The sequence below is a fragment of the Aspergillus pseudoviridinutans genome, assembly GCF_018340605.1.
Source record: "Aspergillus pseudoviridinutans IFM 55266 DNA, scaffold_5, whole genome shotgun sequence".
Lineage (NCBI taxonomy): Eukaryota > Fungi > Ascomycota > Eurotiomycetes > Eurotiales > Aspergillaceae > Aspergillus > Aspergillus pseudoviridinutans.
Window position 1 is genome coordinate 945,004 of NW_025091285.1, and position 23,703 is coordinate 968,706.

The window sequence follows — 23,703 nt, forward strand, 5'->3', positions numbered from 1 at the left end:
TATCTCAAACTCCTCACCTGGGAATTCTACCCGTCGACGAGTGCAACGAACATCATCCGCCAACGACCGTCGATACGCCGACATCAAGATGTGAGTTCCATCTTCAGAATCTGATGTTGTCCTTTCATGGGGAAATACTGTCACTCGATGGAATTTTTTCCTTCGATCAGCGCGTGGAAATGGCCCATTTTCGGGTCATTTCTCTCTCTGGCTGGGGACTTTCTCCTCGACCGATTCTGAACATCAGAAAGGCTGACCGTGTGATTTCTCGCTTTACAGGGTCAACCTTCGCACCCAGAAGCGCCTCGCCGCCTCCGTGGTGGGCTGCGGCAAGCGCAAGATTTGGCTCGATCCCAATGAGATGAATGAGATCTCCAACGCCAACTCCCGCCAGACCATCCGCAAGCTCGTCAGCGATGGCCTCATCATCCGCAAGCCCGTTACCATGCACTCCCGCGCCCGTGCCCGTGAGCTCAACGCCGCCCGCAGAATCGGCAGACACCGTGGTCTCGGTAAGCGTAAGGGTACCAAGGACGCTCGTATGCCCAGGTATGCACACTCCGCCTTTGTCAACGGTTGAGGATCTTCGATCGGTTGCCACACTCCCTACCAGTCATATGGGGGATAGAATGAAGCAAAGAGTCTTACTGATGGATGTCTGCGTATTACAGCCAGCTCCTCTGGATGCGCCGCATGCGTGTTCTCCGTCGCCTCCTCGTCCGCTACCGTGCCGCTGGCAAGATCGACAAGCACCTTTACCACGAGCTCTACCACCTGAGCAAGGGTAACACTTTCAAGCACAAGCGCGCTCTGATTGAGCACGTAAGTCTTCCTCTCGATTCATGTCGTTTTCAGTGGGATGCAAGGGTGGCGACTAGGCAAATAGAGAAGAGGCTGACAAATTGCTTTTCGAACCTTACAGATCCAGAAGGCCAAGGCTGAGAGACAGCGTGAGCGCGCGCTCAAGGAAGAGATGGACGCCAAGCGTGCCAAGAACAAGGCCCTCCGTGAGAGACGACAGGAGCGTATCGAGGCCAAGCGTAACGCTCTGGCCGCCGAGGAGCAGCAGGAGTAAACAAAAAAAGCCATCTGACTTTTTTTTGGCGGTGCGGAGGTTGAACTGGGGGGAAATCCAATAGCCAACGGGAATCAGGTCGGCCAATTTTGTTTTATGTCTCTCAGGTCTGGCTCGGTGGTTTGATTCTCTGTCCGGGACAATGATCAGGGGAAACCTGGAAGATATTTGATACCTGGGATCGGGAAGCAGTAAAATGCTATTCCTCTTTTTTCTCTCCCAAGGAAAAAGAGCAAAGAATGAGAGAGAGAAACAAAAAAGGAAAACAAAGCTTTCTTTTTCTTCATTTAAAGGAAAACAAATGGCATGGCGCTTTTGTGTGATATGAGTCTGAAATCGTTTTTTTCTCTTTTTTTACCACCGCTCTACGGAGTCCTCGTTCTCTCTAACTCCATCATCATATTGCATCCAACTGCTCCTCTCCATCCTGGCCAGAGGACTGTCCGAATATCCTGATTCCCTTCTCCCCATACCCCTCCGTTCAACCCCGGTCCGATCAAAGTTGTTTATCTAATGTCGTAACGTTACCTGAATTTCAAATTCCCGGTTCGGTCTACTACTCTTGTGATAGTCTGAGATGAAGTTGGCGTTATTCGGTCTGTAGTATTATCACTATACTGTATCCCAACTACTAAGCTTGATTTCCAGTCAATCTAGGTGATCGGTCTCCGTCGTTCCTGCACAGTCTTAGAAGACTTTCACCTTTGTGAACGGGTGTATAAGTCTGTGGCTGTTGGTTTTCACGTTTACCTGATTAATTATTGTATCGTATGAAATGGAAAGAGGATGTTCAATTCGTGATGCAGTGCTTGAAAGTTGAGATGTGTTGGTCATGGAGTTGCAGCAGATATATATTTCTGAGAGAAGGACAGAGTATACTGCGGAGCGGAGAGTACCTTAGCATGTCTTACGTAGAGAAGGTAAGAACATGGAGTCACGGTCCTCTCGAGCTATATGATTTAAGAAGCACAGAGCAGCAGTATGTGATCCCATACAGAGCGACTGCTAACAAATTAAGATTAAGTTTACCTGACGTACATTTACATTATGATAATACACTGTTTCTCAAATGATACCTACTAGAATGAAAGGTGATGTACAAAAGCAAGAAAATCCCTGCAGCCGTGTTCGTCCTGTAGATAACATTCGTGTCTCATGTCACGTATCGCATTGACTGGGGTGTCCAGTACTCGAGTGCTTGTGCCAATCAACCCCGGGGAAGTGCGCCAGAGCTGCGCTTGTGCATCGCGTTTGGAGGGACTTCCAAGTCAAACGGGTCGCTCCGGGTACTGACTCTTGTCACGGAATCATTGGGTCCAGGTGGCCCGAGATCCGATATGGATATCGGATAGCTCGCTCTTTGCACGCTGCTGCCAAAGCTACTTCGTCCTGGGAGAATGATGGTACTTCCTAGGCTGCGTTCACTGCTGTAAATGGAGTGCTGATCCTGGTTTATTTGTAAGCCTGGCGAGATTGGTTTCGCGTATGAAGGGGAATGCGACCCCCCGAGGGTTGAAGCATCGGGACAAAGAGGTTGGTCGCCTCGTGTCGGGTGCATATGTGTTCCACCAACAGCGTCGCGTATGTGTGGCCGCATGTCAAGAGATACCTCCGATGGGTTTGAATTGGGCTCCGAGAGATGAGATGATCCCTTTCTGACATGAGCATAACTGGAACCCATGTTCGGACCTGGCACATGATGGTGATCTGGTGCAGAAGGGGCATCCGAAAGAGATGATGTCCTGGATAAAAAGGCATGCCGGGAGCTTGCCCAGGAGTCTGCGGAGTGCCGACCATTGCGTAGTAATTTCTCACTCCCGCCGAGACTTCGATCGTCGCGCGTCTTTCGCCGTCTATAACGATAGATCAGAAAGCACATCAGGAGTATGAGGGCGATCAAGCCCACGGTACCGAAGATGCTCCCCAAAATCGTACGAAGGGTATGACGGTTCACGTCTTCGGATCCGCGATCTGAAAAGTCCTGCAAAGGGTTTGTCGCGGAAGGAAATGCTGCGGTGACTGTATTCGTTGTGGGTGTCGCGACCATAAACCTGGTCTCCGCCGTAGAAGTCGTCAGGACTTCGGAGCTCGACGGTTTAGTAGACGGATCAGTCGATGGAAGGCCAGACGTCTGATTATGAGAGGTAGGAGATGCAACGGATGTGTGTATGTCCGTGTTGCTCTCGGGATTTGGTGGAGATTCCGAGAGAGAGGAAGTAGTTGGGAGGGGTACTAATCGGACATCTGAAGGAGCGACGGCGATACGAGACGATAGCGACACTGCATCAGCGGTTTCCGTACTGGATTGTAGAGTCGTCGTCACGGGTTCTGGGCCTTGTACTGAGGAGGCTGGCAGGAATGGTGTGGGTTCTGGCACGACGGCAGGTATTGATGCCGCTGCAAGTGAACTTCTAGGCACTTTGGTACATCTCAAGCCCTGATATAAGATGATAGAAGGACTGGACATCGACATTGCGCCAAGCCCACCGGCTGGACGGATGCGACGGTTGCTCTGCTAGATTGGAAGGCCAAGAGCGGTAATTGCTGGCATGCATGAATCGATAGTGCTGAAATGATGAATGAAGACCTGTCCGATAAAGGTACGGCGCGTAAAATGCCACAGCGACCAGAGGTCAACAAATTGGAAGGACAGTATAGTGGCTGTCGGAATCTAGGCCAGAGCGAGAGAAGGAATGTATAGGAAATGTCAACGCGCTATATCTTCATGATTGACGTTTCACTATGCCCCGTGCCAGGAGACGAACACAATGGTCATAGCAGTCCGGGCTCGGAGGGGCTGCATTCGCTTGTGCCCTGCTGTTTCAGGATTCAACGGTGAAGCACAGGTGGTACACAAAAGTTCAGCGTAGCATTCTAGCCCACATCGTGGTATATAGATTGATTTCAAGTAGATTGATACTATGAACTCACGAAAGGATGGAGAACACAGTCAATACCAAAAACGTGGAGGAATAACAAGGAGTTCTTTCTCAGCTCAACCGCGTGTGTTTGGTATCGACCGGGCGCGCTTATGGGGAGCGAACAGCGACGAGGATAGAGTTAAGAGGAACCAAGATCTAGGGCTTATTAGTTATTAGTAGTTCGTAGGACCCAAGTCGGGAGAGTTCAATCGAAAAAGGACCTAAGCAGGGGATAAGTGGTCCCTGACTCGAGGAAATTCATCCGGAAGAGATCGAGTGAGACAGAGCCCAACAAGCACGTCCAATCCCATGAGGACCTATGCAGTGATCACTGTGACGATAAATTGGCAGGGCGTTAGTCTGTCGCATGGGGTGGAAGCGAGAGGCCACTCCCCAGCCCCTCACACGACGCTCAGTCACTGGAGATTCGTATCTTCATTTAACCATGATTCAAGGGAGAGTAGCAGCTGCAGATGTGAAGTGGTTTCATAGCATGTTGGGGTCCTATTCCTGAAGACCGAGGAACTAGACCGAATCCCATTAAACTTGATGAACATGATGAGCAAGAACACCTGTTACCGATCCATTGAGCCATGATCTATCAAGCGATGGAGGTTTCACTTGTTGAAGCCGGGGAAACTTTAAGGTACACAGACACATTTCCTGATTGGGCCATCAACATTGGTCATCCACTAGTCTGTATGTGGATTAGTTTCTGGTCATGGGTCATGTGATTCTATCAGCGGTCCGACTATTGTCCTATATGACTGCCTCAGGCAGCTGCAATGCGTTGGCTTGTATTCGAATACTTCGTATGAGGCAAACCTGTGAAACCTATCTGGGTACCCTCAGTGGCCGGTGAAATAACATTGGCTGTGTTGCTCTCATGGATTACTCTACATAACTACCTTTACACGTTGAAACTATCGTTTCTTCCAAGTCATAACGTTGTGTGTTCCTGCCCCTCAAAGCGGGGCAGTCAATAAATACATCAAGTCGAATAGATGTGGAGAGGCGGTCAATATATAGAGTTTATGAATAGTCACATACAATTGCATAGTATCTACAAGACGTCTCTCTGCCGGCCGAGTGATTGTTACAAAGCGTGTGCGAGGGCTCAGGAGTACTCGTGGTACGAGTATCTGGATGCTCACTCGCTCCCCGTCTGATGAGATCTTGAAAATGGTGATAAGAATAATGATAATGACGGTTGAGCCAGAATAGGATGAACTAATGCTGCTGCTAATTCGGCCCACCAAGGACCAAGATTATCACTTTCCCCTCTTGAGACCTGACAGTGGCTTGTTTTCGTACCTTTTCATCCTTGGCCCAGTTAGACATACGACTAGTTCCTTTCTCTCCGCAACCACAATCCAACTTCGACAACAATCATTCTTGCAATTCCCGTTATCATTGTGCTGTGGGTTAATCTCTTCAACATCAACCACCTCAGTCAATGAACCGACTGTCACCGAAAGAATTCCATCATTGCTTTTGGTCATGGTAATTCTACTCGGTCAATTGAAGCTGCCGCATTTCCGTTCGATATCCCGCCATTTCCCCATATACGGAGGAGCATGTGATTGATTCTTCATCTTGATCATTCTCTTCTCTTCTCAATACATTGGACACGATCTTATCTTGTTCGAGCTGGATACTCGCCCGTTCCCTTGACAGGAAATACCAAGCGCAAGCCTGACCAGTATGATGAACGGTTGGGCCAGTGGATTGGGTAAGACTTCCCCTCACTAGTTATCATAGAGGAATCTGTGGTATATACAAGTATACCTTATGATACAAAAGGATCATCGGTGGACGCCACCATGACAACTGTGCCTTCAATGCTCAAAACCAATGGCTGCTATGTCAGTGTGTCAAGCAATCACTACATCCTGAGCTTCCTGGCTGTGGGATTCGGCATTGCTTGAATGCATGGATTCTCCTGACATCTCAACACTAGCATTGACCATAAAGCTAATGTCGAATAGGGTTGCCCACGATGGGCTCGCCGCCTGAACAAGAGAAACGACCCCCTCCTCCTCCAACAAAAATTGACTTTCCCGTCTATGACCTGTTAGATGTCCCGCACGACGCATCGGAATCGACTCTAAGGGAGATATCCAACCTTCTAGCCTCGATCCGCCGGCCGCAGGACCTCTCGACAGAGAACTTGAAAGCCTTCAATCTTAGAATGGAGACAGACATTCCTGCAGATCGCATTGTCCCCCAGGGCTCAAAGCTCTTTCCTCCGCTCCCTTGGGAGGCTCGTACCTGTAATGAGACCGAAGATGGCGAGCCGATTTTGATGGACAATGGTAACCCATACCCCGCGGCGGACCGATTTGAGAATCTGAAGAAGGAACTGCTCTTGGATAATGATGATGCTTTCCGAGAAGTTGCACGACTACCGCCCAAGGAGGGACGTCAGCGGGTCCGAGTGGCTCATGCAAGAAAATTTTGGACGGGACTGGAACGAATGTCCCAATGGTGGGATCCCAGTCTGGACAATTATTTCGAGCGCCCTGCTACCCCTGAAGTAGCGTCCGAAGAAGACAAAATGCAGACGGATGGCGAACCTCAGCCGTCAGAGATACTGGACTCAACAACTACGCTTATGGATGTCGACAACCCACCAACAACACAGTCCGTCGACGGAAAGTCTTCACACCGGGAAGAGGGGCAGCAACCGATTGTTCAAAGGTATACCGGCCGCCGGATAGGTAGCGGACAGGAAATGCCAGAGGATATTCGGGATGAGACAGTGCGAGCGCTGGCTGAGATGGCCGCCTGGCCATTTGGCTGTCAAGTAACTGTCCCGATGCTCCCACCGCGACTCACCGTTAAGAAACTTCTCTTCCCCATCCGACAATCTTTCCAGGCCGCCCGCTCGCCCAAAGACCGACAATTGGCCCGTAGTGGTGTCATGGAAGGCCCTCTCTTTGTTGCCCAATGCAGGCCGGAGACCTCGTTCCGAGGACCTGAAGATGCGCCAGGGTCCGGCGTTGGGGAGGTATGCGACCTCTTTCGGGAGCTCGGTGCCATGCTTCTCGCCGCGCAGGAACGCGCGAGGCAAGGGACGACGGAAGTGAAAGCTGGTGAGGGCAAGTGGTGGGCGACCAAACCCCGATGGGGCGGAGCGACCCAGGACACGCAGGACAACAGCAATGGCGAGGACCAACCTGTGAGGGATAGCAATGATCGCAAGCGCTCCAAATACGAGCATCCGTTTCTCGCATCCCGTCGCGCGGGCTCCGGGCGGAAGCTTAGCAATGCCGAAAAGTGGAAGATCGTGCAGCCGGGGCCTAGTCTTTGGGACAAACGGATGAGGTACATTCAGATTGGAAAAGATAAGGACAGTCCATTTGACGATGTATGTTGAGTCACCAATGCAGGTGCGAGCTCATGCTAATCTGGTGCTAGATCTACATGCTCTCCTCCATCAATCACCACGTTGCCATCCTTCACCTTCGAATCCACCGTAGGTATCTAGACATTCTCACAACAGGCGAGAGTGACTTCCCACCGGAGACCGACACGCTTGATGAGCCTTGGCAGGTTCTCAAGCTTCGGCGAACGAAATGGTACGACTTGTTTGATGCGCAGGAACGCCTAGAGGCGTTTCAGGGCGTGTGGAGGATGTTCCATTACCTCTTGCGCAAGCAGTGACCGTCTTTGACCGGCTCTTAGACTTACTTCCGGCAAGCATCCAGATGCAAGTTGAGCATCACCACATTCCTAGCATGCGAACACAATACCTATGTTTTGGCAGAGTACATAGAGCAGACGCATTCATCATCCTTCGACTTTATGCATGTTTAGATGAAATCAAAACAAGCTAATAACCTGATGCAAGGGAGAACCGACAAGACCATCAACCACAATACATGCTGCAAGCCATATTCCCTTACATGCCATAGATGAAGGCTCCGTGCAGTACGCAATCATTCCAGATATCTCCTGTACACACACGTAGAGCTATAGAGGGTGCAGTCAGCTATATCTTTGTGCAGCTTTTGCAGCAACAAGTTGTACTTACTCTACACCTGCGGAGTAAGGAAGTAATAATTGGCATGGATGCGGCTATGGCCATCTACCCCCTGAAGTCGAATAGGAGCACGCAGGCCCCCCCAATCCACACCCGAACTCGAGCGAAAGGCAACGAAGCCATGTGGTGGTGCCTTGGTCCCACGCGCCCCAGCAATCACATTCACATTCACCTTTGCGTCTGTGCGGAAGGCTTGAATCCGATACTCAGGCACTCAAGACTCAAGACCTAAGACCCAAGACCCGAGACTTGAGACTCGAGACTGCAACTCATGAATACTTTATGATACCTCCGCGGAATCCTCCAAATCCGTCACCATGCAGGAAAACTGAGGCTCCGATGATCTTCGCCTTGGCCTCAGTTTCTCGTGTTCATTCCCTAGGCCCTATAGTTGTAATTGCGTGGCTTGAGATATCCAACCTAAGGAGTGGGAAATCATATCCGGGGTAATCACATTGGAGATGTTTTATGTCCTCGAGGTGTGTGCGGGGTTGCCTTGTGATGGTGGGTGTTCTTACCTCCCTATTACTTTGTTCCTGTGAGCTGGATGAGATAGTCTAGTCAATCATGAAGAGAGGAAAAGGGCGTACAAATTACGAAACCATCGAGTCGGTTTTGGACCGATTTCAGGACACATGGTGTCGATCAGGGGCTGGAGCATGCATCTCCGTACTTTATACCCTGCACTGAGAGACTATCTGGCCAATCTCAGGAGCCATAGGATCAGAGAAAGTTCAGTGTGAATGGGAGCATGGTAGCACCGTACTTCTGCGCGGTGATCCAGACCAGTCCATTCTGCTCGATTGTGAATACGGTATGTGCTCTGCTTGGAGCTAGGCTACTGCCTTGTCCTCCCTGAAGAAGTTTCAGCCTTTCGATTTCATCATTGTATGGCCTACGGCCCATTGCCTGTGCCCTACGCGGCTGGTCGTGATGCTTGGTGGTAAGGCTACAGCGCTTGGTCCGTCTGCTGATCAAAGTGAGGATGGTAAGTGTACGCTTGGGCCATTGGTGGTGCACAGTGCGCAAGAGCAGTGTCAAGAAGATGGAGTTGAGCTTATCTACTCCATACTGACATTGTTCCTTGGCCATGGTAGTAATAGCCAGGGTATCCTATCCACCTTGCCATGTCTCCGTAAGGTAGCCGTAGAGGGATAGTCCCGGAATCATATATATCATATCAAGACATGTACCTCACTATTGTAGCAAGCAAGGACGGAGCAATGAACGGAACTGTATTTGATTACTACATAGGTACGTAGAGTCGGAATACTCCGTACTCCGCGTAAAATGAACATGTCAATACGGCTATATTCGGGGCCCGCAAACCCCTCACGCCTATCTCGTTGAACAGTGGACGGTGGAAAGTGGACAGTGACAGATATTCCATTTGGGTGATGAAAATGTGATAGATCCAGTGGCTTGAGTGACCGCGCTTCGGGCCCGAGGCTGACTGGTAAGTATTGGGGGTCTTGCGGCAAATGATAAAATCTCTCTGGACTTGACTTTTTGTCCATGATCAGCACTGACAAATGACAATAGTCATAAACTACCGTATGGAGGGAGTGCGGATATGACGATCATTGATTCTGGCCTCTTCCACGGATGCCGTTACTGTCATTGGGAATGGGTTACCCGCGAAAGCATGTTGAAGCCTCCCGAGCCCGTCAACCAGGTCGGTGGATCGATGACCGACGTGAGGATTCGGGGGGAATTTACTCCATTCCTGCAAGGTATTACCTCTCATAATAATGTTTAGTACTATCTAGAGTAGTGTGGTGGTTAGTCCGTGGCTACAGCCTATGTAGTCCATGCGCAAGGCAGCTGCAGAGGACTCCATACTGCGGACCTGGCCAGTGTATACATCCCACCAGATAATCAAATGTGCTCTCGGTCAACAGGAGATTCTATTCAATTTCAGATCAACAATCGCTGAGAACGGTTGCGCCCACTGACCGCTCCTAGAAGGGACAGTATTACTAGATACATAGTCGTCGGAAACCTTGACCATGACCGTTTAGGTTAGACCATATGCATGTCTACATATACAGCTAGTAGCATCTACCACATCAAGAACGAACTGCGCAATTCATAATGATATATGGCGTACTAATTCGCTCTAAATCTTTGATAAAGCATAGGTGTTGATTATCCTAGAGCCGTGAGAATGATAGATTGCTTCACCTGCTCCACTTCCACCAGATCTACGCAGGAGCTTCAAGGGCCAACAACTTGACGCTCTCTAGAGATTGATAGATATCTGACATCCGAAACGATGCGGAGTATGCACATGCAAGCGGCATGATCAGGCGATCCGAGCTCTTGTCTCGACGACCGATCAACCTCTCAGACGTCGCAAACCATGGTTCATCAGTCTGATCGATCGTTTTGATGATGTGAGTACTCTGTAATGAACATGCAAATGGTCAGGATGGGACTAGCGCAGGTGATTGATCGAGTAAGGATGACGGTAAGGTTTACCTAGAAAATGGAAAGTAGGATTGTGGAGAGTTAATCATTATGAGGGGTTACATTCGTCGGCCATTCTGGTACGTCTCTAGTTCATTCTCCATGGAAGTCGATAGGTCATATAGGGTGATTGCGGAGTATGCTATCTCATAGTGTTGAGTCTGCTGCGCATTTGAGATAGATGTACGCCCTGCACGTGTGGGGGTTTACTTCCATATGCATCTAGGACATGTCCACTACGGTGTCCAAGAGACAATGCTGACTGTTTCTGTTATGATTGTCGCAGTACTCTTATATAATTGTCGATAGGAGATCTTTTTCAATGATTAGCAAAAGGATCAGGCCTTTGCATTAAGGCCATAGTTCGGACCTCGATGACCGAGAATGATAGAAGCAAAGTTTCTGTAATCGATCCTTCAGCATCAAGCCATGGGTGGACACGCTATCTACCAGGGCCCAATCCGTAGACGGCAGCGGGCTGTCCCGCTGCATCACACTTGGTACTGGACAATTGTGGCTCCCCAAAATAGAGTTGCTGATGAATATCCAAAACTATGGATGAATCCCAAGGTTGAACCTGATTTCTTCCTTTAGCTACTCCGACAAGCAATACATCAGATTGTCCACGGCTCAACTGAGCATCCTGTCTCTGTTCTTGAGTCGCTGACCCGCGTCAGTCTCAGAAATATCTGATACATGGCCAGGACTGATGAGAAGCAGCTCCAGCGTCCAGTGGCGGCGCAAGACTCGCTCCTGAGTCCGGGGACCCAGAACAAAGGGTGCTGGCTAAGCAGTAGCCGCATTTTTCTTGTTAGGGTGCGATTAGCCGCTTAGCAGCGTGGGAAGCGACTTGATGGATATGCATCTTTCCAAATACGTTTGCAACCCAGGAAATGCGTATCATTTGCGCTGCTATAAGCCTTAAAAAGGATTAGTATAGCAAACACGGTAGTTGTAGTGGTTGCGGTAGTGGTAGATAGTAAGAATCTTAGGTTGAACAACAGCATGTCAGCCTCTCCTTCTGGCAATCTTGGCCCGTAAGGTGAGGATAGAGGATACTCGTAACACCAAACCAAGAGCCACTAAGGACAACTAGGCAAAAAGGCATGAGTAGAGTTAGAGAGCCCTCTACCTGGTTGCACTGCCTTGTTTACCCCATGCAGATCTGAGCCAGCAGGCCGCCAGACTTGACTTCTGAACAGAACAGGGCTATCCCTTGCTTCCGGCACCTGACCATCTTCCGAATCTGTCATTCATACATACATTGCAGTATGCATGTACATCATCCGCAACATGGACGTCGCTTCCATTTCGTTCATTCTGACCCGATGCCTTGTCTGCCGTTCGGGTGGATACTGTAGATCTTGTCCTGCGGGGTGCTTTAGTTTTCCTCGTTACAGAGAAAGAGGCTCGAACGAGGGCTGTACTACGTACTCTGTTTGGGCAAGATTTTGATGGCATTCGTCCTTTGCAGTAAATATGCGTGAAGTTGTCAATTTTCCTGCGAAGTGCACTTTGTTGAATACGTACTTGAGCGTTAGAGGGTTGTGGACCGCCTGTTTCGGCTGAATGGATCCAACCAACAGATATGATGCTGCCAACCGACGGCGGTTCCAGGGGACGGGATCATGGAATTTTAGGCAGAAGATCCACAATTCGATCACTAGGTAATTTCCTTCGGGGCTTGCACGATAACTAGACTACATCATATCAATTGGAGGCAGACAAAAGTAGAGCGTAGAATATAATATGATAATATAGATCGATTTAGGAAATTATTACCTTGGGTAGATCATCAATCAGCTCGAGGGGGATCGACCATAGTTGGACGTTTGATGATGATAAGGATAGGTAACATTGTAGAATAGCACCGTAGGAATGAAACTTATTTCTAGTGTTCTACGTTCTCCTGTGATCCCACAGAACCGCTCTAGTAGTGGACAAAGGAGAAGTGGCAAACGCAATCAGACTGTGTCTTTCAGACCTGTGATCTATCAACATGTCGTGGACTTCGTACCTCTCCGTTTTCCCGAAGACGAGATGATTCTTTCTCACCGGTCTGATGGGTTAGGGATTTTCTCAAAGGATTCAGTTCCAGACACGGAGCTTGGCTTTATGTGCTCAATTGCGTCTTCAGTATGGCGCCCAACACTTCTGAGTGCGCAGTAGAGCTTTGACCGGGCTATCATTGCTCGTTAAGCGAGGGGGGCATTCATTGCACTACTCCGTATCGAGGTGCAAAATATTTACCTGTCAAGTGATCCTGAATAAAACTCTGGAAACACTGACTGCTACAAGTACAACATTCAAAATCTACATTTGCTTTGTGGAGAGAGAGGAACACCCCTGTTCCGCACCTCAGTTCCACTTCCAGACGGGATGTTGTTTGCCGAGCGTAACCCGAGATCTGAGATGGAGCCAATCCCGCGGTGTACCACAACCACAACGACTGCCAGAACGCGTGACACCCGTTCCCGTAACTTACCGTCTCTTCTCTTCCTGTGGTTGGGAAAGAGTGGTTGTGCCTGAAAATGCGGACGGAACCAGGGGACAGCTGGCATTTTATTTTGGCCTGGTTGCAGCGCGCCAAATCATAAATGGAGGGGATGATTCTGCTCCGTATGGCAAGTATAGATGGTGGTATGGATCTGGAAAACGATGCTGTGTAGGCACTTGGCGCTCCATACGACAACATCAGGACTCTACTGCTGCAGCCACAGAGCAACCTGATGATTCTCACCGTCTTCTGCGTGGGGCATTTATGCAGCACACTTTCAGGGTCGCATCATGCATTCCTTCTCTCCTGTTGTGGGGAGCCCCTCCCCCTTGGCTCGATCAGTGCCAGTATCCATGTGAGTATGAGTATCCATCAGAATCTTTTGCCTATCAAGTCGAATGCTTCTTAGAATACCTGGGATGGCTGTGGATATCCACCTCCGGTTTCTGAAGCAATCGCTCCATGAAGATGTAGTTTAGACTTCAAGATTGAGTTTTACAGGGCGATGGAGACGAAAATAGGGAGCCCCCTTGCTAATCAATAATAGTCAAAGTGACTGACCGCCAAAATGACATGGAAACGAAGATGCTAAGGTAGCTAGTAATGATCATTTGATTTGGATGGTAAGTGGCAGTTCTGCTGTCCAGTCAGATCATCATCCATTAGCACACTTGGGAGGAGGATGTCGACCATTCGATCCGTGGCTCCATCAGTGTCTACCCCGAGTCCCCTCCATTCCCGGTCTGATCTCTTAAACAATGTTTGATTTTGGCTGATAGTCATACCTTGCTGATCAAGAAATAAAAATGATTAAAGGCAATGGTGAGCAAGTCATGGGTATCCACGGAGTATAGTCGGGAATTACCCAATTGTGTGTCTAGTGTCCACTACTGATAGATTCCGCCCCCTCCGAAACTTGGGTATCAACAACGGAACCCGTTTACCTTAGGTATCTACCTACGCTCTAGCCTATACTTTCCTCTGTCGACCTCATCCCAGACAGTCGGTTAGGAATAAGATTTGCTCTCCAAACTCAATGCCGATAATCATGTATCAACGATACCAAAAATGAAGAGCGGTCGTCAAACGGTGTGGGAACATTGCCATTCCCATCCTTCGTCCTCTTTACTCCATATTTTTTCTACTGTCCATGTGGCATATTTCGGACAGCTCATGGAGCTACACCCTAAATAGTGGCGGACCCTCAACTACAAAATAGGAAATTGAAAGAAACTCAGATTCAGAAAACATTGCGGAAACGCTAATCGTTATCTATTTGCAGCCTATTCAGGAGGCTCAGAATGAGCAGATCGATATGGAGTACGGAGTTTCCCCAATGCTTCTGGTGAAAAATGAATTAGAATTATTATTATTATATTATTATTACGTCCCTTCAGCCCGTCCATGATCCCGCACATCAGCAGACAGCTTTGCTCCATAGATTTGGTTATTCCACTAATATTAGTTTCGTTAGGCTCCACTTCGTAGTAGTAGGTATTTGCATTCCCATACTATTTATTTATTATCATGATAATTCTATGGTTTTTTTTTGTTATTTTACATTTTATTTTATTTTTATTTTTTTTCCCCAGTGTAGCAGTCAAATACCTCAGGAGAGCAGAAACCGAGACACCTCCAGAGCTGGAGGCGTAAAATAATGAGGAACCCCAACAAGGACCAAAAACGATCTGTCAATTCTGGTGGCTTGTGTTAATACATGCGAACCAGGATCCTGGCTTAGGTTACAAGTAACAAGACCCAGTCAAGTCAGAAGGACGCGCGCGTCAAAAACCGAAAAGAAAAGAAAAAGCAACAGAAGATCGAAGAAAGAAGAGGCACGCAGAAAAGTGTGCCTTTCTACCTCCGTATTTCTTTTGATTTAGTACAGAGTCAGAGGTTCATTATTATCCATTTACCTCAGGTACCTATCTACTTACTGACATTCCCTCCACTAAAAAGAGAACCTGAGCCAACCGAATCAAAGGAGAAAGGTACAGCTACTAAGGTAACTGCTATCAAGGAGGGGCATTTTCTGGCATCCTTCTATGCCATCTCCTCATCAGTCTCGTCAGTACCAGGAGCACCAACAGCAATCTCGACGGTCAGATCTGCTTTTTCTGATCGCTTTCCTTCGATCTCTCAGTCGGAAATCCACGATATTCACCTTACACTAAACAGGCTGTTACTGCCCTTCCATGGTGACAGCGTGGAACTATTGAACAGTCAACAACACAGCCGACATTTCCAACCCCCTCCTTCTATCTTGATCACGGGAATTATCGATCCTTCATCCTCACTTCCCACCCTTAATAATCATATTTCCGCCCCTCGAGTCTCCAACTCCTGCTCCATCAACCGGCCTGCCCTTTTGGGGCCATCTCCGCGTTTCTTGAGCGTTAATACCGTTACCCATTACCGTTTGATAAAAAAATTTGAGGTGATTGTTACTATTATTCGACATTATTATTATTTACTATTATTACCTTATTATTTTCCTGGAGCTCACCGTTCCCGACACCTCAAGGTCTGCGACCATTTGCTCGATCGACTGTTTGACACACCCAGGGCGACCCGACAGCTTGGCTTACCTACGTTAGCTAACAGCTATCTATCTCCCGAAGGATCGGAGTGTGAAAAGGCAAACCTCTGGCGTATCCATCCTATTTGAATTATCCTTTCTGGATGGATACCTAGTCTATTCTTGTGTAAGTGTCCCACGATCCCATCATCATTTTGTCTCAATTTTCCCGTCCTTTTTGCCTATTTGCTTCTCTTCGTTTCTCTTCATCCACACTCCATTTCATTTCAACGAGGTGGGTTGTTTCTGTCGTTATCACCATCGTACTACCTTACCATCTTCCATTCCTTACTCGCTTTTGGACTGTGCCAGATGGATCCATGAAGTTGCCGATCTGTGCCTTTTCTTCTTTTCCCCTTCTTTTCCCTTTTCGAAGCAGAGACTGCGTGATTTCTGTATATTAATGATGCCACCACATGTACCCCCAACCCTCAACCCTGGTCAGCTCTATCTGAAGCTACTAAAAAAGTACCTTCCCCTGCCAACAACTTACCAGGGTCAAGTGCCCACTGCAATTAGTGTCGGCGCAGATCTCTTGCTCTTCCCTCTTCCCCCCGTTGCACTATAACAGGCTTGGTACCTTTGAACGGTCCGCTACTGTGCATCCGCTTTGCTTTTGCTGTCCATTCCTGCTATCCTTACCATCTCCTTGGGTATCCCGTTGCATTAGCCTTCCTTCGTCCTCTGGCTGCTCAATTGTCGTTGCTTCGATCATTTTCTTGTCTAATTCTTGCTTCATTTCTTAATTATCTCCTAGTTAACGGATTGCTTGCTCTTCCTGGATAGCTATCGGAAAGCTATTTCACCGTGCCTTGCGCGTTGGTAACTGCCATCGCCCGTCAATCAATACATCCCCCAAACTGCACCTCTAACCGTTCGATTGTATCGTTCGGAGCTACTGGTCGCAAACGTTTCAGAGGAACACATCGATCTTAAAGAGGGACGGAGAGAAAAAAAAATAGAAGTGCGAAAAGCAACGCAGACTATCGAGAGCTAAAAGAATTGACCGGCTGAATTACCTCTTTCGGGAAGCTCTTGAGCTTTGTCCAACTCTCACTATCCCTCCACCCCACCCGCTCACTTGACATTGCACATTGTGATTTCTGCAGGACTGCAACATGTCCTCATGACTGTATGACTGTCGCACTGAACAGACCGTTCGTAGCGGATTTACGGCAACCTGGAGTCACCGGCCGGAGGTGCGGACCTACCATTGTCGAAATGATTGGAACGGACGATAAACCACATTCGCTCCCTCCTTACTCCGGCCCTCCTCCCCCTCCTCAAATGCATCATCGCATTCCTCCTGAGGCCGCGCATGGCCTGGCAAATGCGCCGGGAGCATACGATCAGCCATGGCGCCCCTACCCGCCGTCCTTCGAGCATCATCACGCGGAGCAGCGACGGGCCTCCAATCCCCCCCAACCTTCCCTGCCCTCCCACGGGTATTCTGTCATGCCGAATCGAGAGTTGCCTCAGCTACCTCCCGACGGGCCGTATGGTCGGCCAAATAGTTTGCCTGCTCCCAGTCTCACCCCGACAGAATCGCATCCGCCGACTTTCCGTCCTATGAATGGAGCTTCGCATGATTCCATCCCCCATTCGACACCGACCCATCCAGCTCCTCCCCCTCAGTCGGCCCCCCCCGACTTTCGTCCGCGGATGACATATCCCCCTCAAGAACAGAGCAGTAATGGCGATGGGCCCCCTCCCCCTCCTCCAGCTCCACATACGATGCCTCCAACCCAGTTTCCGACGCAAGTCCCGCATATTTCACATACCCCTGCTCCGTATGAGCCGAACTATTACCAGAATCAAGCCTTTGGTATGCGTCAGCGCAAGGCTGCCCGGGCCCAACAGGTAATGACTGCCTTTTTTTCCATGGCGCAGAAAACGAGACCTCGCCCGATACATGAAAATAGACTAACTTTACGTTCTTACATAATATAAAAAGGCCTGCGACCAGTGTAGAGCAAGAAAGGCAAAGTGCGACGAAGGGCGGCCTGCCTGCAGCCACTGCAAGGAGAACAATTTGATATGTGTCTACAAAGAAGTTCCCCCCCACAAGTGCGTGACCTGCCTGATCTCGGTCCTTCGGTTGGTTGCTTGTTGGATACTGACCCTCAAGCTAGACAGGAAAAGGCCACCCAGCAGATCTTGGACAAGATACAATATCTGGAAGATAAGCTCGACGAGCGTCTGACGCATTTTCAAACTGTACAGATGGAACATGGGATGCAGCTTAATAAAATTTCCAATGAGGTCGGGTTGAAAGAGCCAAAAATTTTGGCTGTCAAAGATGCCACGCGATCAATGCCACCTAAGCAGACACTTGATAGATTGCTGAAACCAAGTGCTGCTGATCTTTTGCTTGAGTCAGAATCAAAGAATGGAGAGGGAATGCAGCAGTTGGATTCAAATGACCCCCCAGGGCAGAGTTATGTGGAAAGGGAGGACGGTGAGCTGTCCATCCCCGTGGAACATACAACAGCTGCCCACAAGTTGCTGTCCTGGCCATCGATCAGGAATCTACTGTATCCCCGCGAGTACGACGAAGATTATGTGATGAAGCTTGAAGAGCGACGTGGCTTGATTCGCGTCTATGGCCGAGGTGAGGGCGACGACACAAGTGAGGATCGCATGTCGCCAGCCCCATTGACTAGTTCGAATTCCAGCAGCGGATGGGATGATACTCATGCTCACCGAGCATCGCCGAGTAGTCCTTGGACGCAGAGCGCTCATCCCAGCGGTTTCCCGCAGAAGCTTCGAGACAAGGGGGTTGATGAGTTTGGTACTCTGTGGGCCGATCCAGACACCGTCCGTCGATATCATCGCAGTTATCTGGAGCACATACACAAACTTCATCCCTTCCTCGACCAGGGGGACCTAGATAAGAAGATCGAAATGTTCATTAAGTTCCATTGCTTACCGAAGACTTCCGGATCAACGCCTACAGGGACTGGCGACCTCCCAAGGGGTGCAAAAAGAAAAAGGTCATGTGAGACTTTGCAAGGTGCGGCGTGTGATTTTCCAACTTCCGCTGGCATTAGGACAGAAGCGACGAGCCGTCGCATTGAAAAGTCAATCGACAATGCTGTTCTCCTTCTCGTGCTTGCGCTGGGCAGCATCTGCGAAGTGGGAGCACCAGTCCCTGGTCCTGTCACTGATAACCCCCCGGATTTTCGCAAAGAGTGGATCCCTGGGCCGCCCACGCGTAGCATCCTATCTCCCGCTGGATCTGACATGATCGTTCCAGCGCAGGGGAGCTTCTACGCACCCCACGCTGTCCCGTCTCCCTCGCCTGTTGACGGCCGGAGAAGTGTCGGAGGCCGGTCAGCGTCATCAGGCCGAGAGGTGCCTGCCAATCGACATCTCAGAAACGTCGATGTCATCCCGGGTTTATCTTATTATGCATATGCCACGCAGATCCTTGGAGGCCTCCAAGGGGCCAATGGTTTGCTTCATGTTCAAGCGGCTTTGCTCGCGGGACTTTACGCCGGCCAACTAGCGCATCCTTTCCAGAGTCATGGGTGGATATACCAAGCCGCTCGCGCTTGCCAAGTACTCATTCGATCGTAAGCCTTTGTCCAAAGCTGAACTGAACCCTCAAGGTGGCTTGCTGACGGCAGTACCAGGAAACGCTATGACCAGATGCAGGATGGCCCTCTGAAAGACCTCTACGATTTCGCGTATTGGACATGTCTTCAGCTTGAGAGGTATGCTTGTAATGGTGTTACTGTCAGATCTAGCCTGCGGGCCCAACTAACTCAGAACGTAGTGATATTCTTGCAGAGCTTGATCTCCCTGCCAGTGGCATTTCTCGTGCAGAGTCACGTATAGGTCTACCAAAGGGACGCTTCACACTTGCTTTGCCAAATGAGATCTGCGCGCCTAGTACCATGATGATGTTTTTCTATTCTGCCCAAATCCACCTCCGGAAAGTCCTTAACCGTGTCCACACTGATCTGTACAAAGTTGAGAGTAAGGCATCCAAGGCCATGTCACCAGGAAAAGCGCTAATTATACCTCTATAGGACAACAAGGCTCGAACAATGCAAACCCGGGCAGCGCCACTAATGCCGCTGGTTCTGCAAGCGCTGTCAACGCTGCAATCGCTGCAATCACAGCTAATCCTTCCAGCAATACTACAACCACGAACAGCTCGAGCAACAACCGGTGGACCTCAAACGTGCAGGAAATTCTTAGCATGAATCTCGAACTGTGGCGAAATAGTCTTCCAGAGATCATGAAGTGGAAAGACACTGATCCCCCCTCGAATGACATAAATGTTGCTCGCATGCGGGCCAAATATTACGGCGCGCGATACATCATCCATCGTCCTCTTCTATATCATGCTCTGCATTTTGCTGGACTCCCCAATCCCAATCCAACCTCCGCATCAGTTGAGTCACCCGCCGGGTCCGTTCTCTCTGGCCCGAAATCTCAGCAGGTTTCGCCCTCGTTACCGCACAGTCAACGGGCTTCAAACATGGCACGTCTGTCGAGCGATATGGGCATAGCAGTCCATAGCGCTCCCCCTTCCTTCCAAGGAGGCTCGATGGGCACCATTGCATACCGAGACCTTCCGCCTAAGCTACGACGAGCCTGCAAAGTATGCATCGATTCTGCAATCCTGAGTACAGAGGCCTTTGATGGAATCGAAGGTCGTCCGATCGTGACAAATATCTTTGGAACTGCTCATGCGCAATTCGGCAATATGCTCGTGCTGTCTGCGACCTACATGTCGTGTCTCTCAGAGCTGGTGGACCGAAATGTGCTGGAGAAACTTCTCAAGCGAACAATTAGATTCCTGTTGCAGAGCCGATATATCTCCCCTAGTCTTCGAGCCGACGCACGGATCCTCACCGAAATCTATGAGAAGATTTTCGGAGAGCCCGCCACGAGTTTCTCATCCGCCTATAGCTAGGCTCATACCGCTTCCCGTCTCGCTGCCCCTGGGGGAAACTGTCTAAGAACGTCCCCTGCACGGTATTCCCGCGGGTCGCCTGAAAAGGTAAACCTCACCAAAATGAGTCTTCTACAGACACCAGCTATCCAATTATACCGATCCTTCAAATCTATTTTCTTTTCTAGGACATACTCGACTCGAACCTCTCTTCCTCCCCTCTTTTGTCCATGCTCTTTTCTTCGACCCTTGACTCCCTTGCATATACTGATGCCTGACATGGCATGGTTCATATATAACATACATACATAGGTGTCTTGTACGGTGGTTCTTTGTTTTATCATCATTCATTCTTGGGCAGGGCTTCAACATATTGGGTTATTCTTTTTGATGTAATTTGCTGCGCATTGGGAACGGATGGGTGGCTACCTGGAATTATTCTGATCATACCGGCATCATCTAGCCTCGGACCTTTTTTTGTTTGGTTTGATACCTTGTTCGTCCTTGTTGTTCAAACGGCGCTGGTTACACCTTACCATTGTGACTGGGATTGTGTACCTGTGGGAGGTATCGTGTCGTTGCATTTTCCGCGAAGCAGGGATGGTCGCTGACAGACCTGGCTACCTACATTATTGGACAGATGGACGGCCGAATATTGCATGCGAAATTGCTTAAGTCTAACAGATGACTGTCCCCAGTTGCTGGGGATGGAAGTGATGGTGTGTGATACCATATTTTGGTGTAACTGGGTCATTGTTTTCATTATAAGCGTTCAAGATAGGACCTGTTTGTCGAATGGCGTACGTTACTCATTCCCAATAAAGACTTGCATTTCATCGTCGTGCGTGATGCACAACAGTGACAGTGGTATGACTGTAGAGATGACGGAGAGCCTTGTTCCTGCTTGGAGGCTATCTAGGTTTTACTCGTACAACGCAGAAATCGGCAAGGAGAAAAATATCCGTGAATGAGTGAATGACCAGTGAATTGCACCCATTATATCCGTCAATTGTAGGACAAACATATCATGAATGCTGAATATCTAGCCTTAGCATTAGCCCGCCAATGAATAGGGCAGCATTGGCGAGGGACCTTAGAGCCCACCTCGGCTGCTTCTGAAGCTTTCCCCGCGGTCCCTTGCTTGGACAATCAGCGCCACCCCTCATGCTCGCCTATATACGCAGATCACTCATTAAGGAGGTCATGCTCGAGATCAAAGGCTCCAAGGGGCCATCGTCCAGCATAACCTGATTATTAGATGGTCTGCATCTTGGAATTGGAAAAAAAAAGCACTTTCATTGATTTCCACCATGGTGACAAAACGAAAGTGGCTCTCACGCGAAGGTTGGTCTAATTGCTTCATACCCAAATGTCAACTATCTAAAAGAGCGTGTTCTCTCGGAGGATAGGGTTCACGGCCGATGTTCTCGGTAAATTGATTCAGAGCACGCTTCTGAGCCCCTGGAAGTCGCTCCCTCTCCTGCTGCTGGCTCAGTACACCGCGAAGGGCCAGCAACTCGCCCTCGAGCATCCGCGATTCTTCCAGGTCCTTTGGCTCCTCACCTTCCTCGCCGTCCTCCGCCGTGTTAACGCATGCCTTAACACCCGGACCCTGAACAATGGCGTCTCGGACAGGTTCGACTGGAATCGCGAGGTGGTTGTGCTGACGGGTGGCAGCAACGGGATAGGCAGACGGATCGCGCAGCTGCTCGGCGGCCGCGGCATCAAGGTCGCCCTTCTAGACATCCACCCACCACAGGAGGACCAGGACCGCCTTCCGCCCACCGTCCGCTTCCACAAATGCGACATCACCTCGCCCTCGGCCATCGCGGCCGTCGCCACCGACATCCGCGCAACCCTAGGCGATCCCACCGTCCTCATCAACAACGCCGGCGTCTGCAGCGGCAAGACCATCCTTGGCGGCACAGAGGCGGAGACCCGCGTCCAGTTCGAGGTCAACACCCTCGCGCACTACTGGCTTGCGCGTGAGTTTCTGCCGCACATGGTCAAACGCGACCACGGCCTGGTCGCCACCGTTGCCTCGCTGGCGGGATACATCACCACCCCCAATATGGTCGATTACTCCGCCACCAAGGCCGCGGCGATTTCGTTCCACGAGGGGCTGGCGGTGGAGTTGGTGACGAGGTACAATGCCCCGCGGGTGCGGACTGTGCTGCTCACGCCGGGATTCACGCAGACGACGCTCATTGGGCGGTTAACTCCTGAGGATACGTGGTACAACCCGCTGCTGAAGCCGGAGACGGTCGCGGAGCAGTTGGTGAGACAGATCCTGACAGGGAATAGTGGGCATGTTGTTGTGCCGGGTTCCTCAGGGTGGCTTGCCCGGAACCTGAGGAGCTTTCCGCCTTGGTTCCAGCATTCGCTGAGGTCGCGGTTGGAGAGATTGATGCGCGCTGATTAGAGTTTGATTGCTCGGTTTGACTTGGTTGAACCTGGTTGGTGCTTGGACTGTTTGCTTTTTTGTTTTCCAGCTGATGCTGTCTAGTCCCGAGGGAGAAATTTTTAAGTAATCAGTGCGCGACTACTGGCTGGACAAGGAGTGCTTTAGCATCGTGCTTTTTAGGGAACAAGTCGGTGACCAGCTATGGAGAGGCCTCAAAATGGACACCTGAGGCAGATATACAGTCCTAAGTTCTGGTAGCCACAAACCTCGAGTGATTATGATGATTGTACCTACTGAACAGGGCGGAGAAATGACACACAGAAGGATTGATTAGGCTCAACCATAGCAATCTCCAATCAGTAAATAAATCGTCCTATACAATCCTCTGTATCTTCACATTAATGTGGAGAAAATTCATCACCAGCCTCCTAGCCTAAGGCTACCATATTCTTGTGGTCCTCGTTGCTGCTCGGCACGTGCAGCCAACCAGCCTCCCCAGCCTCACCGCGATTTCGTCGGCTCTCTCACCTTTCGATCGAGCCCTGCGGGCATTCATTGCCTTTCCAGACGTATACACGTTCAGGGGAATTTTCATCCAGTCATCATCTTTGGATGAATCCTAATTATCATCTGCATCAATTCGGCTCCCCCACATTTTTACTTTCATCCTCATTCTGTCTAACTTCATTATCATCCTCATTATTGTTCCTCCTCGGATACTCTAAGCCACTACAGATCTGAACCGTGCTCTCGCGGCCTTAGGCGCTAACCGCCCACTGGATCGCCTTGGCGGCCGATTCTCTGGAGC

At 49.7% G+C, this 23,703-nt stretch overlaps 5 protein-coding genes across 5 annotated transcripts; 4 read left to right on the forward strand and 1 right to left on the reverse strand.

Annotated features, from left to right (window-relative positions):
- Positions 1–147: 147 nt before the first annotated feature.
- Positions 148–1,075, forward strand: Asppvi_007399 (60S ribosomal protein eL19; the record flags this gene model as incomplete). Its single annotated transcript, XM_043303286.1, has 4 exons — positions 148–194; positions 280–549; positions 672–822; positions 923–1,075. 4 exons carry the CDS (start codon positions 148–150, stop codon positions 1,073–1,075), a joined length of 621 nt encoding a protein of 206 aa, XP_043159221.1.
- Positions 1,076–2,282: 1,207 nt separating this feature from the next.
- Positions 2,283–3,548, reverse strand: Asppvi_007400 (uncharacterized protein; the record flags this gene model as incomplete). Its single annotated transcript, XM_043303287.1, has 1 exon — positions 2,283–3,548. The coding sequence occupies one exon, from the start codon at positions 3,546–3,548 to the stop codon at positions 2,283–2,285; it is 1,266 nt and encodes a 421-aa protein (XP_043159222.1).
- A 2,271-nt stretch (positions 3,549–5,819) lies between these two features.
- Asppvi_007401 (uncharacterized protein) lies at positions 5,820–7,662 on the forward strand (the record flags this gene model as incomplete). Its single annotated transcript, XM_043303288.1, has 3 exons — positions 5,820–5,865; positions 5,985–7,366; positions 7,417–7,662. The coding sequence occupies 3 exons, from the start codon at positions 5,820–5,822 to the stop codon at positions 7,660–7,662; spliced, it is 1,674 nt and encodes a 557-aa protein (XP_043159223.1).
- Positions 7,663–16,806: 9,144 nt separating this feature from the next.
- Positions 16,807–20,512, forward strand: clcA (putative C6 finger domain protein; the record flags this gene model as incomplete). The annotated part of the gene is made up of 5 exons (XM_043303289.1): positions 16,807–17,445; positions 17,557–19,160; positions 19,221–19,301; positions 19,364–19,566; positions 19,620–20,512. 5 exons carry the CDS (start codon positions 16,807–16,809, stop codon positions 20,510–20,512), a joined length of 3,420 nt encoding a protein of 1,139 aa, XP_043159224.1.
- Positions 20,513–21,801: 1,289 nt separating this feature from the next.
- Asppvi_007403 (short chain dehydrogenase/reductase family protein) lies at positions 21,802–22,913 on the forward strand (the record flags this gene model as incomplete). Its single annotated transcript, XM_043303290.1, has 2 exons — positions 21,802–21,835; positions 21,901–22,913. 2 exons carry the CDS (start codon positions 21,802–21,804, stop codon positions 22,911–22,913), a joined length of 1,047 nt encoding a protein of 348 aa, XP_043159225.1.
- Between the last annotated feature and the right edge of the window lie 790 nt (positions 22,914–23,703).